Source organism: Pristiophorus japonicus, chromosome 4, assembly GCF_044704955.1.
Source record: "Pristiophorus japonicus isolate sPriJap1 chromosome 4, sPriJap1.hap1, whole genome shotgun sequence".
In the NCBI taxonomy this organism is placed as follows: domain Eukaryota; kingdom Metazoa; phylum Chordata; class Chondrichthyes; family Pristiophoridae; genus Pristiophorus; species Pristiophorus japonicus.
The window spans coordinates 154,033,700-154,058,281 of record NC_091980.1 but is presented as its reverse complement, the minus strand read 5'-3'; the positions used below and the strand labels follow the sequence as shown (position 1 = coordinate 154,058,281).

At 52.0% G+C, this 24,582-nt stretch overlaps 1 protein-coding gene across 1 annotated transcript in view; it reads left to right on the top strand.

Annotated features, from left to right (window-relative positions):
• Positions 1 to 24,582, top strand: part of LOC139262701 (1-phosphatidylinositol 4,5-bisphosphate phosphodiesterase beta-2-like) — a 398,767-nt gene that overhangs the window by 170,199 nt on the left and 203,986 nt on the right. Inside the window, exons 21-25 of the mRNA XM_070877853.1 lie at positions 4,941 to 5,040; positions 7,778 to 7,882; positions 9,561 to 9,649; positions 20,633 to 20,702; positions 21,712 to 21,765. Coding sequence (XP_070733954.1) covers positions 4,941 to 5,040; positions 7,778 to 7,882; positions 9,561 to 9,649; positions 20,633 to 20,702; positions 21,712 to 21,765 — 418 coding nt within the window. The remainder of the gene's footprint in view (positions 1 to 4,940; positions 5,041 to 7,777; positions 7,883 to 9,560; positions 9,650 to 20,632; positions 20,703 to 21,711; positions 21,766 to 24,582) is intronic.

Below are 24,582 nucleotides of genomic sequence, written 5' to 3'. Positions count from 1 at the left end.
TGGCGCCTGTGGGCCGAATGTCGGCCGCCGCGATCTTTCTCCCCAGAAACTCCACCTCTGTTGCCATGAAGATGCATTTCGACCTCTTCAGCCGCAGCCCTACGCGATCCAGTCGCTGGAGGACCTTCTCCAGGTTTTGTAGGTGCTCGACGGTGTCCCGACCCATGACCAATATGTTGTCCTGAAAAACCACCGTGTGTGGTACCGACTTGAGTAGGCTCTCCCATGTTTCTCTGGAAGATCACTGCAGCCGACCGTATTCCAAACGGGTATCTGTTGCGTGTTGCTGCAGGTGAGGCCCTTCGAAGACTCCTCCAGCTCCTGCGTCATGTAGGCCGAAGTCAGGCCGAACTTGGTGAACGTCTTGCCTCCTGCCAGCGTCGCAAATAGGTCATCTGCCTTAGGTAGCGGGTATTGCTCCTGTAGCGAGAAACGATTAATAGTTACTTTATAATTGCCACAATTCCTGACCGTGCCATCACTTTTGAGTACTGGAACAATCGGGCTGGCCCACTTGCTGAAATCCGCTGATGATACCCTCGCATTGATGCCTGAGCCTGTCCAGCTCGATTTCCACTCTCTCCCTCATCATGTGAGGTACCGCTCGCGCCTTGTGGTGGATGGGTCATGCCTCTGGGACCAAGTGGATCTGCACCTTCGCCCCGGAAAAGTTTCCAATGCCTGGCTCAAAAAGGGAAGGAAATTTGTTAAGAACCTGGGTACATGAGACCTCATCGACCTGTGATAGCGATCGAATGTCATCCCAGTTCCAGCGGATTTTGCCCAGCCAGCTCCTTCCAAGCAGTGTGGGGCCATCGCCCGGGACAATCCAGAGTGGCAGTTCATGCACCGTGCCCTCGTAGGTGACCTTGACCATGGCGCTGCCCAGGACAGTGATAAGCTCTTTGTATTCATTCTCAGTTTCGTGTGGATGGGGCTCAGGGCTGGTCTGAGTGCCTTGTTGCACCACAGTCTCTCAAACATCTTTTTACTCATGATGGATTGGCTAGTGCCAGTGTCCAGTTCCATGGCTACGGGTAAGCCATTCAATTTTACATTTCGCATTATAGGTGGACATTTTGTCAAAAATGTGTGCACCCCTTGTACTTCAGCATCTGCCTCCTCTCTCTGATGCTCGAAATTGCTTTGATCCACCATAGACTGATCTTCCTCTGCCACGTGGTGGTTAGTCTGCAAGCTCGTTGGATATGCCTCATTGTTCTACAGCTCTTGCAAACATACCCTTTGAAGCGGCATGAATAGGCTGAATGGAAGCCTCCACAACGCCAACAAGGTGTGAATTGCCTTGCATTCATCCTTTGTTGCGGACTCAGTCATCTGGGTCACCTGAGGCCTGCTGGCAGTTGCAGACTCGTGGTTTCTGCCCTGTACATTTCTACTCGCAAACACAGTTCCAGTTAATTTATGAACATTGCTAGCACTTGTGTGCTGAGAGATTTGTTTGGTGTTATCACTGGTGGACATAAACGCCTGTGCTATCGCAATGGCCTTACTGAGGGTCGGTATCTCCTACAGTCAAAAGTTTTCGTAGGATGGTCTCGTGGCCAATGCCCAGTACAAAAAAGTCTCGAGCATTTGCTCCAGGTAGCCATCAAACTCACATTGCCCTGCAAGTCGCCTTAGCTTGGCGATGTAGCTCGCCCCTTCCTGACCTTCAGATCGCTGCCACGTGTAGAACCGATACCTCGCCATCAGCATGCTCTCCCTCGGGTTAAGATGCTCCCGAACCAGTGTACACAGCTCCTCATACAACTTATCTGTGGGTTTCACCGGAGCCAGAAGATTCTTCATGAGGCTGTAGGTTGGTGCCCCGCAGACTGTGAGGAGGACCGCTCTCCTTTTTGCAGCGCTTCCTTAGCTTCCTTGGGACCTCAGGGGATGCACTCCCTGGTGGCGGAACATAGGAGTGAATGCTTTACAGATACACAATAATCTCATTGAAACATACAAGATTCTGAAGGGGATTGACAGAATATATGCTGAGAGGTTGATTCCCCTGGATGGAGAGTCTAGAACTAGGTTGCACAGTCTCAGAATAAGGGGTCGGCCATTTAAGACTGAGATGAGGAGGAATTTCTTCACTCAGAGGTTGGTGAATCTTTGGAATTCTCTACCCCAGAGGGCTGTGGATGCTGAGTCCTTGAATATATTCAAGGCTGAGATCGATAGATTTTTGGAGTCGAGGGAAATCAAGGGATATGGAGATCGGACGGAAAAGTGGAGTTGAGGTCGATGATCAGCCATGATCTTATTGAACGGAGCAGGCTCGAGGGGCAGTATGGCCTATTCCTATTTCTTATGTTTTTATTAGCCCTCAGTCTCCATGTGCACCGGACACAATCGCCCCCAGTCTACATGTGCACTGGACTCAATAGCCCCCAGTCTACATGTGCACTAGACTCAATAGCCCCCAGTCCCCATGTGCACCGGACTCAATCGCCCCCAGTCCCCATGTGCACCGGACTCAATCGCCCCCAGTCCCCATGTGCACCGGACTCAATCGCCCCCAGTCTACATGTGCACTAGACTCAATAGCCCCCAGTCTACATGTGCACTGGACTCAATCGCCCCCAGTCCCCATGTGCACCGGACTCAATCGCCCCCAGTCCCTATGTGCACCGGACTCAATCGCCCCCAGTCCCCATGTGCACCGGACTCAATCGCCCCCAGTCTACATGTGCACTGGACTCAATTGCCCCCAGTCCCCATGTGCACCGGACTCAATCGCCCCCAGTCTACATGTGCACTGGACTCAATTGCCCCCAGTCCCCATGTGCACCGGACTCAATCGCCCCCAGTCTACATGTGCACTGGACTCAATCGCCCCCAGTTCCCATGTGCACTGGACTCAATAGCCCCAGTCTCCATGTGCACTGGACTCAATAGTCACCAGCACCCATGTGCACTGGACTCAATAGCCCCCAGTCCCCATGTGCACTAGACTCAATAGTCACCAGCCCCCATGTGCACTGGACTCAATAGCCCCCAGTCCCCATGTGCACTGGACTCAATAGCCCCCAGTCCCCACGTGCACCAGACTCAATAGTCACCAGCCCCCATGTGCACTGGACTCAATAGTCACCAGCCCCCATGTGCACTGGACTCAATCGCCCCCAGTCTACATGTGCACTGGACTCAATCGCCCCCAGTCCCCATGTGCACTGGACTCAATAGCCCCCAGTCCCCACGTGCACCAGACTCAATAGTCACCAGCCCCCATGTGCACTGGACTCAATAGTCACCAGCCCCCATGTGCACCGGACTCAATCGCCCCCAGTCTACATGTGCACTGGACTCAATCGCCCCCAGTCCCCATGTGCACCGGACTCAATCGCCCCCAGTCTACATGTGCACTGGACTCAATCGCCCCCAGTTCCCATGTGCACTGGACTCAATAGCCCCAGTCTCCATGTGCACTAGACTCAATAGTCACCAGCCCCCATGTGCACTGGACTCAATAGTCACTAGCCCCCATGTGCACTGGACTCAATAGTCACCAGCCCCCATGTGCACTGGACTCAATAGCCCCCAGTCTCCATGTGCACTAGACTCAATAGTCACCAGCCCCCATGTGCACTGGATTCAATAGTCACCAGCCCCCATGTGCACTGGACTCAATAGTCACCAGCCCCCATGTGCACTGGATTCAATAGTCACCAGCCCCCATGTGCACTGGACTCAATAGTCACCAGCACCCATGTGCACTGGACTCAATAGCCCCCAGTCCCCATGTGCACTAGACTCAATAGTCACCAGCCCCCATGTGCACTGGACTCAATAGCCCCCAGTCCCCATGTGCACTGGACTCAATAGCCCCCAGTCCCCACGTGCACCAGACTCAATAGTCACCAGCCCCCATGTGCACTGGACTCAATAGTCACCAGCCCCCATGTGCACTGGACTCAATAGCCCCCAGCCCCCATGTGCACCGGACTCAATAGGCCTCAATTGCCCTGTGTACAGTTTCTATGGCAATGGGTCCAGAGCCTCATATTGCACCGGGAGCGTCTGAGTGGTGCATCAGACACTCAGCAATGGACTGTGTGGTTCGGGCATTGAAGCACTGACCACACTTGATCAGCTCTGCTGGGCAGGCCACATTGTTCGCACGCCAGACACAAGACTCCCAAAGCAAACGCTCTACTCGGAACTCCTTCACAGCAAACGAGTGAAAAGGTGGGCAGAGGATACGTTACAAGGACACCCTCAAAGCCTCCCTGATAAAGTGCAACATCCCCACCGACACCTGGGAGTCCCTGGCCAAAGACCGCCCTAAGGAAGAGCATCCGGGAGGACGCTGAGCACTTCGAGTCTCGTCGCCGAGAGCATGCAGAAATCAAGCGCAGGCAGCGGAAAGAGCGTGTGGCAAACCAGACTCCCCACCCACCCTTTCCCTCAACGTCTATCTGTCCCACATGTGACAGGGACTGTGGTTCTCGTATTGGACTATTCAGTCACCTAAGGACACATTTTTAGATTGGAAGCAAGTCTTCCTCAGTTCCGAGGGACTGTCTGTGATGATGTGTGGTTCGGGCAGGCCTCTCCTGCGCATAGGGCCATCATGTGTTGTTGCTCCCATCACTATGAATCTTCGACAGCTGATCCTTGAAAGAATTCTCATCCCGCTCGCCTTGATCAGACAAGACCTGTGATGCTGTGAGGGTTCTTCATTGGTTGTTGCTAACCAAAATTCCCCCCCACCCCACCCACCCCAACGTGACCCATTCATAACACATCTGGAATTCCACAAGTATATTTAAATGGTCTGACCTCTCACCTGAGGGCAACTCATTTGGGTGGTACCTGCTCTATACGATGAAGGCAGTTTCTGCTCCCAGTGTATGAGGTCACCTACCTGTCGGTCGTGGACGGGCATTAATCTTCAGCTGTAGTTTAAACAGATATTTCCTGACTTGCAGATCCTAGTGCCGGACATGGCTTATGTAAGAATTGCTATTTTTGAAGACAGCGGAAAATTCGTTGGACACAGGATTCTTCCAGTAACTGCTCTCCAGACAGGTAATCCAGGCCCCTGCTGCTTCTCACAGCGCTGTATGGGACGTCAATGATCTGACTGCTAGCATCAATATAGAGGGCCCAAGTTTCGAGCCGCGCCTAGAATGGCACAGCCCCGACCTGGACGCCCGTTTTTCGCGCCACAAAGTGCGCCTAAAAAAACCTTCCAGATTCTCCAGCTCCCTGCAGGTCGTTTGCAGCTCGGCGCAGCGCAGCACGAGCTGTAGGGGGCGGAGCCAGGCCCCTGAGCTGAAATTAGTGCCGGGACCTCTGCACATGCGCGCTAGCCCTGGCCGAATGGCCTCACTGGGGCTGCATGAATAAGGCTCCTCCCACGGCCAGCTCCTGCTTCCTCCCGACCCGACTCGACTCCCGCTTCCCGCCCCCCGCCTCCGGACTGGACCTGACACCGACCCGACTCCCGCTTCCCAACCGCCCCCTGCCCCTGGACCGGAACTGACCCCGACACCGACCCGACTCCCACTTCCCCACCCCCCCCCGCCCCCGGACCCGACCCCCCGGACTGGACCCGACCCGACTCCCGCTTACCCCCCCCCTGCTTCCGGACCGGACCCGACACCGACCCAACTCCCGCTCCCGCCCCCCCGACTGGACCCAACCTGACCTCCCTCCCCCCGACCTGACCTCCCTCTCCCTCCCTCCCCCCGACCCAAACCGAACCGACCTCCCTCCCACCAACCCCCCGACCCGCGCTCCCGACCCTGACCCGCGCTCCCCCCGACCCGACCCGACCTACGATCCCGACCCAACCCAACGCCACCTACCTGTAAATCTGGTGCTGGGGACGGGCCCTGCCCGAAGTCTTGGGCCCGGCCGGGCCCGGCCCGTTCAGCCTCCCTCCCCCTTCTCCTTCCCCCCCCACCATCTCCTTCCCCCATCTACTTTCCCCCCCTCCTCCTCCCCCCCCTTCCCCCCCTCCTCCTCCCCCTCCTTCCCCCCCTCCTCCTCCCCCCCTTCCCCTCTCTTCCTCCCCCCCTTCCCCTCTCTTCCTCCCCCCCTTCCCCTCTCTTCCTCCCCCCCTTCCCCTCTCTTCCTCCCCCCCTTCTCCTCCTCCCCCCCCTTCTCCTCCATCCCCCCTTCTCCTCCTCCCCCACTTCTTCTCCTCCCCCACTTCTCCTTCTCCTCCTCCTCCTCCCCTTCTCCTCCTCCTCCCCTTCCTCCTTCTCCTCCTCCTCCCCTTCCTCCTTCTCCTCCTCCCCCCTCCCCCCTTCTCCTCCTCCCCCCTTCCCCTTCTCCTCCTCCCCCCTTCCCCCTTCTCCTTCCCCCTCCTCTTCCTCCCCCCCCTTCTCCTCCTCCCCCCCTTCTCCTCCTCCCCCCCTTCTCCTCCTCCCCTTCCCCCTTATCCTCCTTCCCCCCCCTTCCCCCTTCCTCCCTTCCCCCCTTCCCCCTTCCTCCCTTCCCCCTTTCCCCTTCCCTCCCTTCCCCACCCTTCTCCTCCCTCCCTTCCCCACCCTTCTCCTCCCTCCCTTCCCCCCCCCATTCTCCTCCTCCCCCCATTCTCCTCCTCCCCCCTTCTCCTCCTCCCCCCCTTCCCCCTTCTCCTCCTCCCCCCTTCTCCTCCTCCCCCTTCCCCCTTCTCCTCCCCCCTTCTCCTCCTGCCCCCCTTCCCCCTTCTTCTCCTCCCCCCCTTCCCCCTTCTCCCCCCCCCTCCACCTTTTCCCCCTCCTCCCCCTCCCCTTGCTGTCAGAAACACAGACACTGACAGACAGAGAATGAGAGACACACACAGACAGACAGACAGAGAGATAGAGACACTGACAGAGACACACTGAGGGGGGGGGGGGGCATCCCAGCATGCTGTTGGAGGGCTCCCGGTGCTGCAGTCGGTAAGTAGAAAATGTTTTATTTATTGATTTTTTAAAAAAAATATTTCTTATTAATTTTTTTTGATTGATTTATTGGTTGATTTATTGATGTTTTTATCATTTATTATTGATGATGGCTCTTTATTTGTAAAACTGAAGTGTTTAATGTTTGTAAACTTCCCTTTAAACTCCCCCATTCCCTACGCCTGATTTGTAACCTACGCCTGATTTTCTAAAGTGCAGACAAGGTTTTTTCTGAGCGTACAAAAATCTTCACTTACTCCATTCTAAGTTAGTTTGGAGTAAGTTTTCACTGCCGAAACTTTGAAAACAGGTGTAAGTGGCCGGACACGCCCCCTTTTGAAAAAAAAATTCTATTCCAAAGTGAAACTGTTCTAACTGACTAGAACTGGAGCAAACTAAATGGCGAGAATTCCGATTTCTAAGATACTCCGTTCTACACCAGTTGCTCCTAAAAATCAGGAGCAAATCATGGCGAAACTTGGGGCGATGTAGACATAGATCACACTCCCGAACTACATTATATGGACATTCCCAATCCCGAACTACATTATATGGACATTCCCACACTCCCAAACTACATTATATGGACATTCCCCAGAGTCCCGAACTACATTATATGGACATTCCCAATCCCGAACTACATTATATGGACATTCCCAATCCCGAACTACATTATATGGACATTCCCACACTCCCGAACTACATTATATGGACATTCCCACAGTCTTCCCCACAATATAACTTACCTCTCCCCTTGTGCTCCCCACCCTTGCCCCCACCCTAAGCCTCATCTAACGGCCCCCACCCTAAGCCTCATCTAACTGCTCCCAGATCCCTGCTCACCTGCCATGCTGCGTGACACTGACGGAGATGTGTCTTATTTCCCACAGGGTATCACCATATTGGCCTGCGGAGCGAGACTAACCAGCTGCTCACTATGGCGTCTCTGTTTGCTCATATTGAAGTGAAGGACTTCGTGCCCGACACATGGGCAGGTGAGGTGGAACATCACACAACGAGCTAATGCGACTGCACTTCACCATCCTCTGCCTGCTACAGCAACACATACAGGGTTCTCTCTGTATCTAACCAGTGCTGTACCTGCCCTGGGAGTGTTTGATGGGACAGTGTAGAGGGAGCTTTACTCTGTATCTAACCTGTGCTGTACCTGCCCTGGGAGTGTTTGATGGGACAGTGTAGAGGGAGCTTTACTCTGTATCTAACCCGTGCTGTACCTGCCCTGGGAGTGTTTGATGGGACAGTGTAGAGGGAGCTTTACTCTGTATCTAACCCGCTGTACCTGCCCTGGGAGTGTTTGATGGGACAGTGTAGAGGGAGCTTTACTCTGTATCTAACCCCGTCTGTACCTGCCCTGGAAGTGTTTGATGGGACAGTGTAGAGGGGGCTTTACTCTGTATCTAACCCGTGCTGTACCTGCCCTGGGAGTGTTTGATGGGACAGTGTAGAGGGAACTTTACTCTGTATCTAACCTGCTGCACCGCAGGGATGGACTGATCTGGAGAGTGAGTGATCAATGGTGTAAGGAAGGTACTGTTTAATGGAGGTACCACAGGAACTGTCCTACTCTGCACAGTAATAAGAACATAAGAAATAGGAGCAGGAGTAGGCCATTTGGCCCTTTGAGCCTGCTCCACCATTCAATAAGGTCATGGCTTATCTGATCATGGACTCAGCTCCACTTCCCTGCCTGCTCTCCATAACCCTTTATTCCCTTATCGGTTAAGAAACTGTCTATTTCTGTCTTAAATTTATTCAATGTCCCAGCTTCCACAGCTCTCTGAGGCAGCAAATTCCACAGATTTACAACCCTCTGAGAGAAGAAATTTCTCCACATCTCAGTTTTAAATGGGCGGCCCCTTATTCTAAGATCATGCCCTCTAGTTCTAGTCTCCGCCATCAGTGGAAACATCCTCGCTGCACCCACCTTGTCAAGCCCCCTCATAATCTTATGCATCTCGATAAGATCACCTCGCATTCTTATCGAAATGAGGCCCAACCTATTCAACCTTTCCTCATAAGTCAACTCCCTCATCCCCGGAATCAACTTTGTGAACCTTCTCTGAACTGCCTCCAAAGCAAGTATATCCTTTCGTAAATATGGAAACCAAAACTGCACGCAGTATTCCAGGTGTGGCCTCACCAAACCCTGTATAACTGTAGCAAGACTTCCCTCCTTTTATACTCCATCCCCTTTGCAATAAAGGCCAAGATACCATTGGCCTTCTGATCACTTGCTGTACCTGCATACTATCCTTTTGCGTTTCATGCACAAGTAACCCCAGGTCCCGCTGTACTGCGGCACTTTGCAATCTTTCTCCATTTAAATAATAATTTGCTCTTTGATTTTTTTCTGTCAAAGTGCATGACCTCACACTTTCCAACATTATACTCCATCTACCAAATTTTTGCCCATTCACTTAGCCTGCCTATATCCTTTTGCAGATTTTTTGTATCCTCCTACATAATGCTTTTCCTCCCATCTTTGTATCGTCAGTAAACTTGGCTACGTTACACTCGGTCCCTTCATCCAAGTCGTTAATATAGATTGTAAATAGTTGGGATCCCAGCACAGATCCCTGCGGCACCCCACTAGTTACTGGTTGCCAACCCGAGAATGGGACAGGACACTCAACACACTCCTTGTCTTTCCAGATTTAACAAAGGCTTTGATCGACCCAATTGAATTTGTCTGTACACTGAACAAGCAAATGGTGCAGGTGTTATCCGCCAATCGGAATGAGGTACTGGGCGTGAGCGCATAATATGGGATTCAGTGAGAGACGGGGATACTGGGGGAAATGGGGAGAGACAGGGATACTAGGGGAATTGGGGTGGGGACAGGGGGATAATAGGGGAAATGGGGAGAGACAGGGGGATAATAGGGGAAATGGAGAGACAGGGGGATAATAGGGGAAATGGGGAGAGACGGGGATAATAGGGGAAATGGGGAGACGGGGATAATAGGGGAAAAGGGGAGAGACGGGGAAATGGGGAGACAGGGGGATAATAGCGGAAAAGCGGAGAGACGGGGGGATAATAGGAGAAATGGGGAGACGGGGATAATAGGGGAAATGGGGAGAGACGGGGATAATAGGGGAAATGGGGAGACAGGGGGATAATAGGGGAAATGGGGAGACGGGGATAATAGGGGAAAAGGGGAGACGGGGATAATAGGGGAAATGGGGAGACAGGGGGATAATAGGGGAAATGGGGAGACAGGGGGATAATAGGGGAAATGGGGAGACAGGGGGATAATAGGGGAAATGGGGAGACGGGGATAATAGGGGAAATGGGGAGAGACAGGGATAATAGGGGAAATGGGGAGACGGGGATAATAGGGGAAATGGGGAGACGGGGATAATAGGGGAAAAGGGGAGACAGGGGGATAATAGGGGAAAAGGGGAGAGACGGGGGGATAATAGGGGAAATGGGGAGACGGGGATAATAGGGGAAAAGGGGAGAGACGGGGGGATAATAGGGGAAATGTAAGGGGTTCCCAGGGAGTGTTGTTGTGCCTTGGATGTCTCTCTCTCTGGGCTTCTGCCCTCACAGCTTATGCCTGGCCTGTGAGGTACCCTGAGTGCTGCAAGAGCACCCCTGGAGAGACTGTGTCCACAGCTTATGAAGGGGGTTTTGAGACTCGTGCGTCCCCACAGCTTATGCCTAGCCTGTGAGGCACCTGTGAGTGTCAAACACTCCTAACCCCTTCTTCCCTAGCCTGTGACACACAGTTGAGCGTTTTCGAGGCGCTCTTAGCTTCCCTTACACTGTTCTGACATAAGACTCACGATCAGGAGATGTAATACAATAGAACTGAGACAAGGTGATTCCAAGAGGAACTTAGGCTTCCAATTTATTTGACAAGGTGTATCTCAACAAACAGCAATACACCAACAAAACAATCCCCCTAAATCCCACGAAACGGTCACAACAAAACTTTTTACACAAGTTTAGCAGTACAGTGGCCAACCTCCCACCTTTCCTGGCCTCACTGAGTTGGGTGTTCTGGGGACCAGAGGTTATACTCACTACTGTGCCTTCTGCAGTCTGGTGGTTTGTTTCTTCGGTCTTCGGTGTCTTCGGACACTGGTTTTCCTTCAGTGTCGAGAGGCTTGCTGGTTGTTGGATCATGAGAGCAGAACACACACTGGGTCAGAAACCCCTTTTTATAGCCAGATTATCCAGTCCGCCTCTCGTGCTGAAATCGATCCTTCCCATTGGTGGTCTTTGTGATTTTGAAAAATGCAGCAGTTTTAGATTATTGCGGGTTTTTTTCCACTGATGTTAACCTACTCAAGGTTTGAGTAGGTGTTGATTGCGTTGGCCTTCTGTAGCCATTGTGTAGGCCCTTGGGTTGTTTTGGGTTCCCTAGTTTTCTGAAGGTCTGCATAATTTCCCTCCATAATGTAAACATGGGGAAGACAATAGCCCGATAGTGGCAATGAGTCAGTCCCAAGTTTTCGAGCAGGTGCTCTCCCATTGGCTTGAAAGCCCTATGCTTCGGGCTGACTCTGTCCCACCGTTGGCCCTCCAGTGTCCTCCCCCGTCCAATCACTGCTCTTCCAAGGTCAAACCGTCTCGGTTTCAATTCACATTGCAGCACAGACAGATCCCACAGCTCTTTTCCTTCTGGGCAAAATGACAGGGTTTTCGTCCTCCCCTACATAATAAGTGAGAGACAGGGGGATATTAGGGGAATGGGGAGAGACAGGGGGATATTAGGGGAATGGGGAGAGACAGGGGGATATTAGGGGAATGGGGAGAGACAGGGGGATATTAGGGGAATGGGGAGAGACAGGGGGATAATAGGGGAATGGGGAGAGACAGGGGGATATTAGGGGAATGGGGAGAGACAGGGGGATATTAGGGGAATGGGGAGAGACAGGGGGATATTAGGGGAATGGGGAGAGACAGGGGGATATTAGGGGAATGGGGAGAGACAGGGGGATAATAGGGGAATGGGGAGAGACAGGGGGATATTAGGGGAATGGGGAGAGACAGGGGGATATTAGGGGAATGGGGAGAGACGGGGATATTAGGGGAATGGGGAGAGACAGGGGGATATTAGGGGAATGGGGAGAGACAGGGGGATATTAGGGGAATGGGGAGAGACGGGGATATTAGGGGAATGGGGAGAGACAGGGGGATATTAGGGGAATGGGGAGAGACAGGGGGATATTAGGGGAATGGGGAGAGACAGGGGGATATTAGGGGAATGGGGAGAGACAGGGGGATATTAGGGGAATGGGGAGAGACGGGGATATTAGGGGAATGGGGAGAGACAGGGGGATATTAGGGGAATGGGGAGAGACAGGGGGATATTAGGGGAATGGGGAGAGACAGGGGGATAATAGGGGAATGGGGAGAGACAGGGGGATATTAGGGAAATGGGGAGAGACAGGGGGATATTAGGGGAATGGGGAGAGACAGGGGGATATTAGGGGAATGGGGAGAGACAGGGGGATATTAGGGGAATGGGGAGAGACAGGGGGATATTAGGGGAATGGGGAGAGACAGGGGGATATTAGGGGAATGGGGAGAGACAGGGGGATAATAGGGGAATGGGGAGAGACAGGGGGATATTAGGGGAATGGGGAGAGACAGGGGGATATTAGGGGAATGGGGAGAGACAGGGGGATATTAGGGGAATGGGGAGAGACAGGGGGATATTAGGGGAATGGGGAGAGACAGGGGGATATTAGGGGAATGGGGAGAGACAGGGGGATAATAGGGGAATGGGGAGAGACGGGGATATTAGGGGAATGGGGAGAGACAGGGGGATATTAGGGGAATGGGGAGAGACAGGGGGATAATAGGGGAATGGGGAGAGACAGGGGGATATTAGGGGAATGGGGAGAGACAGGGGGATATTAGGGGAATGGGGAGAGACAGGGGGATATTAGGGGAATGGGGAGAGACAGGGGGATATTAGGGGAATGGGGAGAGACAGGGGGATATTAGGGGAATGGGGAGAGACAGGGGGATATTAGGGGAATGGGGAGAGACAGGGGGATATTACGGGAATGGGGAGAGACAGGGGGATATTAGGGGAATGGGGAGAGACAGGGGGATATTAGGGGAATGGGGAGAGACAGGGGGATATTAGGGGAATGGGGAGAGACAAGGGGATAATAGGGGAATGGGGAGAGACAGGGGGATATTAGGGGAATGGGGAGAGACAGGGGGATATTAGGGGAATGGGGAGAGACAGGGGGATATTAGGGGAATGGGGAGAGACAGGGGGATATTAGGGGAATGGGGAGAGACAGGGGGATATTAGGGGAATGGGGAGAGACAGGGGGATAATAGGGGAAATGGGGAGAGACAGGGGGTTAATAGGGGAATGGGGAGAGACAGGGGGTTAATAGGGGAAACGATGAGAGACAAGGGGATATTAGGGAAATGGGGAGACAGGGGGTTAATAGGGGAAATGGTGAGAGACAGAGGGATAATAGGGGAAATGGGGAGAGACAGGGGGTTAATAGGGGAAATGGGGAGAGACAGGGGGTTAATAGGGGAAATGGGGAGAGACGGGGATAATAGGGGAAATGGGGAGATACAGGGGGTTAATAGGGGAAATGGGGAGAGACAGGGCGTTAATAGGGGAAATGGGGAGAGACAGGGGGATAATAGGGGAAATGGTGAGAGACAGGGGGATAATAGGGGAAATGGGGAGAGACAGGGCGTTAATAGGGGAAATGGGGAGAGACAGGGGGATAATAGGGGAAATGGTGAGAGACAGGGGGATAATAGGGGAAATGGTGAGAGACAGGGGGATAATAGGGGAAATGGGGAGAGACAGGGGGATAATAGGGGAAATGGGGAGAGATTGGGGAAATGGGGAGAGACGGGGTTAATAGGGGAAATGGTGAGAGACAGGGGGTTAATAGGGGAAATGGGGAGAGACAGGGGGATAATAGGGGAAATGGGGAGAGATTGGGGAAATGGGGAGAGACAGGGGTTAATAGGGGAAATGGTGAGAGACGGGGATAATAGGGGAAATGGTGAGAGATTGGGGAAATGGGGAGAGACAGGGGTTAATAGGGGAAATGGGGAGAGACAGGGGGTTAATAGGGGAAATGGTGAGAGACAGGGGGTTAATAGGGGAAATGGGGAGAGATTGGGGAAATGGGGAGAGACAGGGGTTAATAGGGGAAATGGGGAGAGACAGGGGGTTAATAGGGGAATGGGGAGAGACAGGGGGATATTAGGGGAATGGGGAGAGACAGGGGGTTAATAGGGGAATGGGGAGAGACGGGGATATTAGGGGAATGGGGAGAGACAGGGGGATATTAGGGGAATGGGGAAAGACAGGGGGATATTAGGGGAATGGGGAGAGACAGGGGGATATTAGGGGAATGGCGAGAGACAGGGGGATATTAGGGGAATGGGGAGAGACAGGGGGATATTAGGGGAATGGGGAGAGACAGGGGGATATTAGGGGAATGGGGAGAGACAGGGGGATATTAGGGGAATGGGGAGAGACAGGGGGATATTAGGGGAATGGGGAGAGACAGGGGGATATTAGGGGAATGGGGAGAGACAGGGGGATATTAGGGGAATGGGGAGAGACAGGGGGATATTAGGGGAATGGGGAGAGACAGGGGGATATTAGGGGAAACGATGAGAGACAGGGGGATATTAGGGGAATGGGGAGAGACAGGGGGATATTAGGGGAAACGATGAGAGACAGGGGGATATTAGGGGAAACGATGAGAGACGGGGATATTAGGGGAAATGGGGAGAGACAGGGGGTTAATAGCGGAAACGATGAGAGACAGGGGGATATTAGGGGAATGGGGAGAGACAGGGGGATATTACGGGAATGGGGAGAGACGGGGATAATAGGGGAAATGGGGAGAGACAGGGGGTTAATAGGGGAAATGGGGAGAGACAGGGGGATAATAGGGGAAATGGGGAGAGTTAGGGGAAATGGGGAGAGACAGGGGGTTAATAGGGGAAATGGTGAGAGACAGGGGGATAATAGGGGAAATGGGGAGAGACAGGGGGATAATAGGGGAAATGGGGAGAGACGGGGATAATAGGGGAAATGGGGAGAGACAGGGGGATAATAGGGGAAATGGGGAGAGACGGGGATAATAGGGGAAATGGGGAGAGATAGGGGAAATGGGGAGAGACAGGGGGTTAATAGGGGAAATGGTGAGAGACAGGGGGATAATAGGGGAAATGGGGAGAGACAGGGGGATAATAGGGGAAATGGGGAGAGACAGGGGGATAATAGGGTAAATGGGGAGAGACGGGGTTAATAGGGGAAATGGGGAGAGACAGGGGGTTAATAGGGGAAACGGTGAGAGACAGAGGGATAATAGGGGAAATGGAGAGACGGGGATAATAGGGGAAATGGTGAGACGGGGTTATTAGGGGAAATGGGGAGAGACAGGGCGTTAATAGGGGAAATGGTGAGACGGGAATAATAGGGGAATGGAGGGAGACAGGGATGAGCATAATAGTTTGTTGGCTGTGAGCAGGGTATCTGGTGGTGTGAGAACACTGCTTGTAGAGCCTTTGATCATAGGATTCCAACAGAACATAATCAGTGACAGACGGTGAAGGATTTTTCCTCTCGGTAATCTACAGACCCCTTTACTATCGGAGTGTAATATACAGACTCGTTAATATTGTACTGTAATATACAGACCCTTTTATAATTGAAATGTAATATACTGGTCCCTCTAATATAGGATTGTGATATACTGGTCTCGCTAACATAGAATCGTGATATACTAGTCCCTCTAATCTAGGATTGTAATATACTGGTCCCTCTAATCTAGGATTGTAATATACTGCTTCCTCTAATCTAGGATTGTAATATACTGCTCCCTCTTGTTATGTCTTGAATAAAGAGTCAGACTAGATACTGCAAGCTCAAAGTAAGGTGTGACCGTAATCATTTATTCAGATCACCAGAGTGCCTCTCCAGCGTGTGAGGCCTTCTTATGTTCAGGTGCTCACAAGGGATTGTGGGATCCCTTGGGACTCCAGGGGATGAGCCCTCTGGTGGTTAAACAAGGTATTTACAGGTTTACATATATAACAGCACACCCCCCCCCCCTCCCAAAGTCAATAGTGTAACTATTTACAATGTGAGTCAATCTGGGGGCTTCCTTTCCCTGGTTGATCGTCTTGGTGCAAATGCTGGTTTTGGTGAGTCATTTGTTGGGCCTTCGCTGGGCTGCTGCACAGCTGGCCTTGCTGGGCTGCTGAGCGTGGTGAGTCCTGCTGGGCTGCTGCGGGTGATGAGTTCTGCTTCGTGGCCAACCGCTGGGTCGGTTGCCACTGGTGTGTGTGTTGGAGGGTCGAAAAAGGTAGAGTCTATGGTGGGTTGTTCTGGATAGTCCGTAAATCTGAGTTTGGTTTGGTCCAAGTGTTTCCTGCAGGTGAGTCCATTTGAAAGTTTGAAACACCCTACTCCCCTCTTTGGCCACGACAGTGCTGGGAAGCCACTTGGGACCTTGTCTATAGTTCAACACAAATACAGGATCATTAATCTCGATTTCGCATGACACATTTACGCGATCAAGATATGTATTCTGTTGAAGCCGCCTGCTCTCTACCTGTTCGTATAGATCAGGGTGGACTAATGAGAGCCTTGTCTTAAGTGCCCTTTTAATGAGCAGTTCCGCGGGGAGAACCCCAGTGAGCGAGTGGGGTCTTGTGCAGTAACTAAGTAGGACTCGGGATAGGCGAGTCTGCTGTGAGCCTTCAGTTACCCTCTTCAAGCTCAGCTTGATTGTTTGCACTGCTCGCTCTGCCTGACCGTTGGACCCTGGTTTAAACGGGGCAGATGTGACATGTTTGATCCATTGCGGGTCATGAACTCTTTGAACTCGGCACTGGTGAAGCACGGCCCATTGTCAACTCACAAGGACATCAGGCAGGCCGTGTGTGGCAAACATGGCCTGCAGGCTTTCAATGGTGGCAGCGGACATGCTTGCCGACATTATCTCACATTCAATCCATTTGTATATACAACCACTCGGAACATTTTTCCCAAGAATGGGCCTGCATAGTCGACATGGACCCTGGACCATAGTTTGGAGGCGCCTCCCTGGGTGCATTGCTTAACTGTGAACATGTGTTACATTTGTGCACACAGGACTCTAAGTCTGCATCGATACCGGGCCACCACACGTGGGATCTGCCTATCGCTTTCATTATTCCGATGCCTGGGTGGGTGCTGTGGAGATCACTAATGAAAGTGTCCCTGCCCTTTTTTGGCACCACTACCCGATTACCCCATAGGAGGCAGTCTGCCTGTATCGACATTTCACCTCTGCGCCGCTGGTACGGCTTTATCTCTTCCTGTATCTCTAATGGGACACTGGACCAACTCCCATGAAGCACACAGTTTTTTACTAAGGACAGTAAGAAGTCCTGGCTCGTCCAGGTTCTAATCTGTCGGGCGGTGACGGGTGATTACTCACTCTCGAATGCTTCCATTACCATAACTAAATCTGCGGGCTGTGCCATTTCCACCCCCTTGATGGGCAATGGCAGCCTACTGAGAGCATCAGCACAGTTTTCTGTGCCTGGCCTGTGGCGGATGGCATAGTTGTATGCGGACAACGTGAGCGTCCATCTCTGGATGCGGGCCGATGCATTCATATTTATCCCCTTACTTTCAGAAAAGAAGGATATAAGTGGCTTACGGTCGGTTTCCAATTCAAATTTGAGCCCAAACAGATATTGAAGCATTTTCTTTATCCCATAGACACACATTAACGCTCCATTTTCGATCTTGCCCTCTCAGCCTTAGACAGACTTCTGGATGCATAAGCAACCGGTTGCAATTTTCCAAATTCATTAGCTTGTTGCAATACACACCCGACACAGTATGACGACGCATCACATGCTAGTACCAAACGCTTACATAGATCGTACAACACAAGCAATTTGTTTAAACATAACAGTTTCCTAGCTTTCTCAAAGGCATTTTCTTGGCTTTTACCCCATACCCATTCATCTCCTTTACACAGTAAATAGTGCAGTGGTTCTAACAGTGTGCTGAGACCCGGTAAGAAGTTACCAAAGTAGTTCAGGAGTCCTAGAAACGACTGCAGCTCCGTCACGTTCTGTGGTCTTGGTGCGTTCTTGATTGACTCCGTCTTCGAATCGGTGGGCCTGATGCCATCCGCCGCGATTCTTCTCCCCAGGAACTCCACTTCAGGTGGCAGGAAAATGTACTTCGAGCGTTTTAGCCTGAGCCCTTCACGATTAAGCCGACTAAGAACCTCCTCCAGGTTCTGCAGGTGCTCGACGGTGTCCCAACCTGTGACCAAGATGTCGTCCTGGAAGACCACAGTGCGCAGGACCGACTTCAGCAAGCTTTCCATGTTCCTCTGGAATATCGCCACGGCCGATCGAATCCCAAACAGGCATCTGTTGTAAATGAAGACACCTTTGTGCGTGTTGATGTAGGTGAGGCCTTTCGATGATTCCTCCAGCTCCTGCGTCATGTAGGCCGAGGTCAAGTCCAGCTTCGTGAACATTATTCCTCCCACCAGCATTGCAAATGGGTCGTCTGCCTTTGGTAGCAGGTATTGATCCTGCAGGGAGAAACAATTGATAGAATCTGTGGTGATTACAAAGTAACTGACGGTGCTGTCTTCCTTGAGGACTGGAACAATCGGACTGGCCCACTCGTTGAATTCGATCGCCGAAATGATGTCCTCTCGTTGCAACCTGTCCAGCTTGATCTCCACCCTCTCTCCCATCATGTACGGTACCGTTCTCGCCTTGTGATGGATGGGTCGCGCCTCCGGAATCAGGTGGATCTGCATTTTTGCTCCTTGGAACTTCCCGATGCCCGGTTCAAACAGCGAGGGGAACTTGCTTAGGACATGGGCACATGAGGTGTCGTTAACGAACGAAAGCGCTCAGACGTCGTTCCAGTTCCAGCGTATCTTTCCCAGCCAGCTCCTGCCGATCAGTGTGGGGCCATCGCCCGGAACCACCCAGAGTGGTAACTCGTGCACCGCTCCATCGTATGAGACCTTTACGGTAGCACTGCCGATTACGGGAATCAGTTCCTTTGTGTATGTTCTCAATTTAGTACAAATGGGAGTCAGGACTGGCCTTGAGGCCTTGCTGCAGCACAATTTATCGAAAGTCTTTCTGCTCATTATGGACTGGCTCGCGCCCATGTCCAGCTCCATGGACACCAGGAGTCCATTTAATTCAACCTTCAGCATTATCGGGGGACACTTTGTGGTAAATGTGTGCACCCCATATACCTCTGCCTCCTCTATCTGAGGCTCTGGTTCATCGTGATCCACCGTGGATCTGTCCTCCTCTACAACATGGTGGTTTGCAGGATTAACAGGGTTTGCAGCTCGCCTGCACATACGTTGGAGGTGTCCCATTGTTCCACAGCCCTTGCAAACGTACCCTTTGAAGCGGCATGAATGGAAACGATGATCACCCCCGCAGCGCCAACAAGGTGTTAATGGCCTTGCATTCACCACCCTTGATGGTGGACTCTGAGACATCTGCAGACGTGCAGCTGGAGGCATGTGTGACCTGTCATGTACGTTACGATTCGAAAACAACATCACTTTGTTCATAGTACTTGCAGCAGCACTTGTGTGCTGAGAGATTTGTTTGGTATTGTCACTGGTGGTGATAAACGCCTGGGCTATCGCTATGGCTTTACTCAAGGTTGGGGTCTCTACAGTCAAAAGTTTGCGAAGTATTACTTCATGACCAATGCCAAGTACAAAGAAGTCCCTGAGCATGTGCTCCAAATGTCCTTAAAATTCGCAATATCCTGCAAGGCGACTTAGCTCGGTGATGTAGCTTGCCACTTCCTGGCCTTCAGACCTCTTGTATGTGTAGAACTGATACCTCGCCATCAGAATGCTTTCCTTCGGGTTTAGATGCTCCCGGACCAGTGTGCACAAATCATCATATGACTTCTCTGTGGGTTTCGCAGGAGCGAGCAGATTTTTCATGAGGCCATGCGTTGGTGCCCCGCAAACGGTGAGGAGGATCGCCCTTCGTTTGGCAGCATTCGCTTCTCCTTCCAGCTCGTTGGCCACGAAGTATTGGTCGAGTCGCTCCACGAAGGTTTCCCAATCATCTTCCTCTGAAAAGTCCTCCAGGATGCCCAAGGTTCTCTGCATTGTTGTGATGTGGTTCGTCATCTGTACCTCGTCGCCAGTTGTTATGTCTTGAATAATGAATCAGACTAGATACTGCAAGCTCAAAGTAAGGTGTGACCGTAGTCCTTTATTTCTGGTCTCAGAGTGCCTCTCCAGCCTGTGAGGTCTCGTTATGTACAGGTGCTCCCAAGGGATTGTGGGATTTCCAGGGGATGAGCCCTCTGGTGGTTAAACAAGGTATTTACAGGTTTACGTTTATAACACCTCGAATCTAGGATTGTAATATACTGGTCCCTCTAACATAGGATTGTGATATACTGGTCCCGCTAACCGAGGATTGTGATATATTGCTCCCGCTAACATAGGATTGTGATATACTGCTCCCGCTAACCGAGGATTGTGATATATTGCTCCCGCTAACATAGGATTGTGATATACTGCTCCCGCTAACCGAGGATTGTGATATGGAGGCCCTTTTAATACTGGACTACAGCTTTCCCCTGTGCACTGGTGAAGGGTGGGTTGTGAGACTGAATGCTGTGTGCTGTCGACACATGAATATGTTTCAGTGGCACTGAAGTCCCTGTTGTACGTTGTTTGCAGGTTGTGTCGGAAGAAAAAGCTCAGATACCAGAGAGCAGCGATGGATCAACAGACACCGATGGACCGTGCAGTACGTCGGTGTTCCTCCAGCTTTCATAGCCTAATGTAACTCTCAGGGAAGACTAATTCAGTTCACAGGGGTGGGGCCAGGGGTTTCCTAGTGCTGCTCTCCTCTATCCTACCCTGTCCCCTTCTCTTTCCCATGCTCTCCTTCTATCCCGTTTTCTCCAACCTCTATCCATAGGATTACACAGGATATACGGCCCAGAAACCGGCCATTCGGCCCAACCAGTCCATGCCGGCGTTTATGCTCCACTCGAGCCTCCTCCCGTCTTTCTTCTTCTAACTCTATCAGCATAACCCTCTATTCCCTTCTCCTTCATATGAAACAGCCAATTTGCGCACAGCAAGCTCCCACAAACAGCAGTGTGATAATGACCAGATAATCTGTTTTAGTGATGTTGATTGAGTGATAAATATTGGCCCCAGGACACCAGGGATAATGCCCCTGCTCTTCTTCGAAATAGCGCCATGGGATCTTTTACTTGAGAGAGCAGACAGGGCCTTGGTTTAACGCCTCTTTCTGAAAGACGGCACCTCCGACAGTGCAGTACTCCCTCAGCACTGCACTGGAGTGTCAGCCTAGATTTAGTGCTCAAGCCTCTGTTATATTTGATTTGAACTCACAACCTTTTGACTCAGAGGCGAGAGTGCTACCCACTGAGCCACAGCTAACTATTTGCGAGGGAGCTGGCTGATGGATACGCCGGGTGAGAAAGAGAGCTGAGCGTTGAGCAGGGAGGTGCGCGAAGATGAGGAAGCGAGCAGAGTAGGTACACGAGCAAAACTGTTTGTAACAGATGTATCTGTAACATAATCGGCACAAAGATTAAAATGACTAACCACAGTTAGAACAGTGACCTCTGACCTGGGAGTCACAAAGACACTGTTGGAACAAGTCTGCCCTCTGGTGTTGGATATGAGAACTGTCAGATACTCTGACAGCCAGAGAAACTGAACAGGGGCAGGTTGTCGATGGATTGAGACAAGAATACCCAGATTGTCTGCATCTCTTCCAGCTCCCAACAGTGCTATCTCTCCTGGGACTGAGGAATCTTCCAAAGACATCGCAGGTAAGTCAGCAGCACTGATATTTATGGGGCTGTGTGTTCGGGGCAGGGCGCGGAAGGGGGTGCGGGGTGGGCTTATGGACAGCAAACCCAGAAATACCGGTTTCCCAAACATTCTGCACATTTGATGTCTATTAAATGTTGACGGACGGGTGGGCGGGAAAGCCTGCAGCAGAAGGACGCAGCGGAGGAGCAGGTAGGGAGAGATTGTGGTCTAGTCCAGGGGCGCGGGGCGAGGGAGAGAGATCATGGCAGGGGAGAGAGACTGCGGGGATGGAAATGGTAATCGGAGGAGAGATCGGGGTTGGGAGGAGACGGGGGTCAGGAGTGACATCCCCACGCTCCCCACCCTCTCTCACACACTGTACCCCATCCAACTCCCCACCCCCTCACACACACCGTACCCCATCCAACTCCCCACCCCCTCACACACACTGTACCCCATCCAACTCCCCACCCCCTCACACACACTGTACCCCATCCAACTCCCCACCCTCACACACACTGTACCCCATCTAACTCCCCACCCCCTCACACACACTGTACCCCATCCAACTCCCCACCCTCACACACACTGTACCTCATCCAACTCCCCACCTCCTCACACACTGTACCCCATCCAACTCCCCACCTCCTCACACACACTGTACCCCATCCAACTCCCCACCCCCTCACACACACTGTACCTCATCCAACTCCCCACCTCCTCACACACACTGTACCTCATCCAACTCCCCACCCCCTCACACACACTGTACCCCATCCAACTCCCCACCTCCTCACATACACTGTACCCCATCCAACTCCCCACCCCCTCACACACACCGTACCCCATCCAACTCCCCACCCCCTCACACACACTGTACCCCATCCAACTCCCCACCCCCTCACACACACTGTACCCCATCCAACTCCCCACCCCCTCACACACACTGTACCCCATCCAACTCCCCACCTCCTCACACACACTGTACCCCATCCAACTCCCCACCTCCTCACACACACTGTACCCCATCCAACTCCCCACCCTCACACACACTGTACCCCATCCAACTCCCCACCTCCTCACACACACACTGTACCTCATCCAACTCCCCACCCCCTCACACACACTGTACCCCATCCAACTCCCCACCCTCACACACACTGTACCCCATCCAACTCCCCACCCTCACACACACTGTACCCCATCCAACTCCCCACCTCCTCACACACACACTGTACCTCATCCAACTCCCCACCCTCACACACACTGTACCTCATCCAACTCCCCACCCCCTCACACACACTGTACCCCATCCAACTCCCCACCTCCTCACACACACTGTACCCCATCCAACTCCCCACCCTCACACACACTGTACCCCATCCAACTCCCCACCTCCTCACACACACTGTACCTCATCCAACTCCCCACCCCCTCACACACACTGTACCCCATCCAACTCCCCACCTCCTCACATACACTGTACCCCATCCAACTCCCCACCCCCTCACACACACTGTACCCCATCCAACTCCCCACCTCCTCACATACACTGTACCCCATCCAACTCCCCACCCCCTCACACACACTGTACCCCATCCAACTCCTAGAATCATGGAAAATTACGCCCACCATGTTTATCAGTTGAAAAAGAACTACCCAGCCTAATCCCACCCTCCAGCTCTTGGTAGATTACGGCTCTTCAAGTGCACATCCAAGTATTGGACAGGTTAGATGCAGGAAGAATGTTCTCAATGTTGGGAAAGTCCAGAACCAGGGGTCACAGTCTAAGGATAAGGGGTAAGCCATTCAGGACCAAGATGAGGAGAAACGTCTTCACTCAGAGTTGTTAAACTGTGGAATTCTCTTCCGCAGAGAGTTATTGTGGCCAGTTTGTTAGATATATTCAGAAGGGAGTTCGATGTGGCCCTTGCGTCTAAAGGGATTAAGGGGTATGGAGAGAAAGCAGGAATGGGGTACTGAAGTTGCATGATCAGCCATGATCATATTGAATGGTGGTGCAGGCTCGAAGGGCCAAATGGCCTACTCCTGCACCTATTTGCTATGTTTCTATGTTTACTTTTTAAATGTGCTGAGGGTTTCTGCCTCTACCACTATTTCAGGCACAGATCCCCACCACCCTCTGGGCGAAATGCTTTCCCCTCATCTCCCCTCTAAACCTTCGACCAACTACTTTAAATCTATGCCCCCTGGTTATTGACCTCTCTGCTAAGGGAAATAGGTCCATTCTATCCAGGCCCCTCATAATTTTATACACCTCAATAAGGTCTCCCCTCAGCCTTCTCTGTTCTAAAGAAAACAACCTCAGCCTATCCAATCTTTCCTCATAGCTAAAATTCTCCAGTCCAGGCAACACCCTCGTAAGCCTCCTCTGTACCCTCTCTGATGCAATCACATATTTCCTGTAATGTGGTGACCAGAACTGCACGCAGTACTCCAGCTGTGGTCTAACCAGTTTTTTATACAGTTCAAGCATAACCTCCCTGCTCTTGTATTTTATGCCTTGGCTAATAAAGGCAAGTATGCCGTATGCCTTCTTAACCACATTATCTACCTGGCCTGCTACCTTCAGGGATCTGTGGACCTGCACTCCAAGGTCCCTTTGTTCCTTACACTTCTCTGTGTCCTATCATTTAATGTGTATTCCCTTGCCTTGTTAACCCTCCCCAAATGCGTTACCTCACACTTTTCCGGATTTAATTCCATTTGCCACTGTTCTGCCCACCTGACCAGTTCATCGATATCTTCCTGCCGTCTACAGCTTTCCTCCTCACCATTAACCACTTTTTGTATCATCTGCAAATTTCTTTATC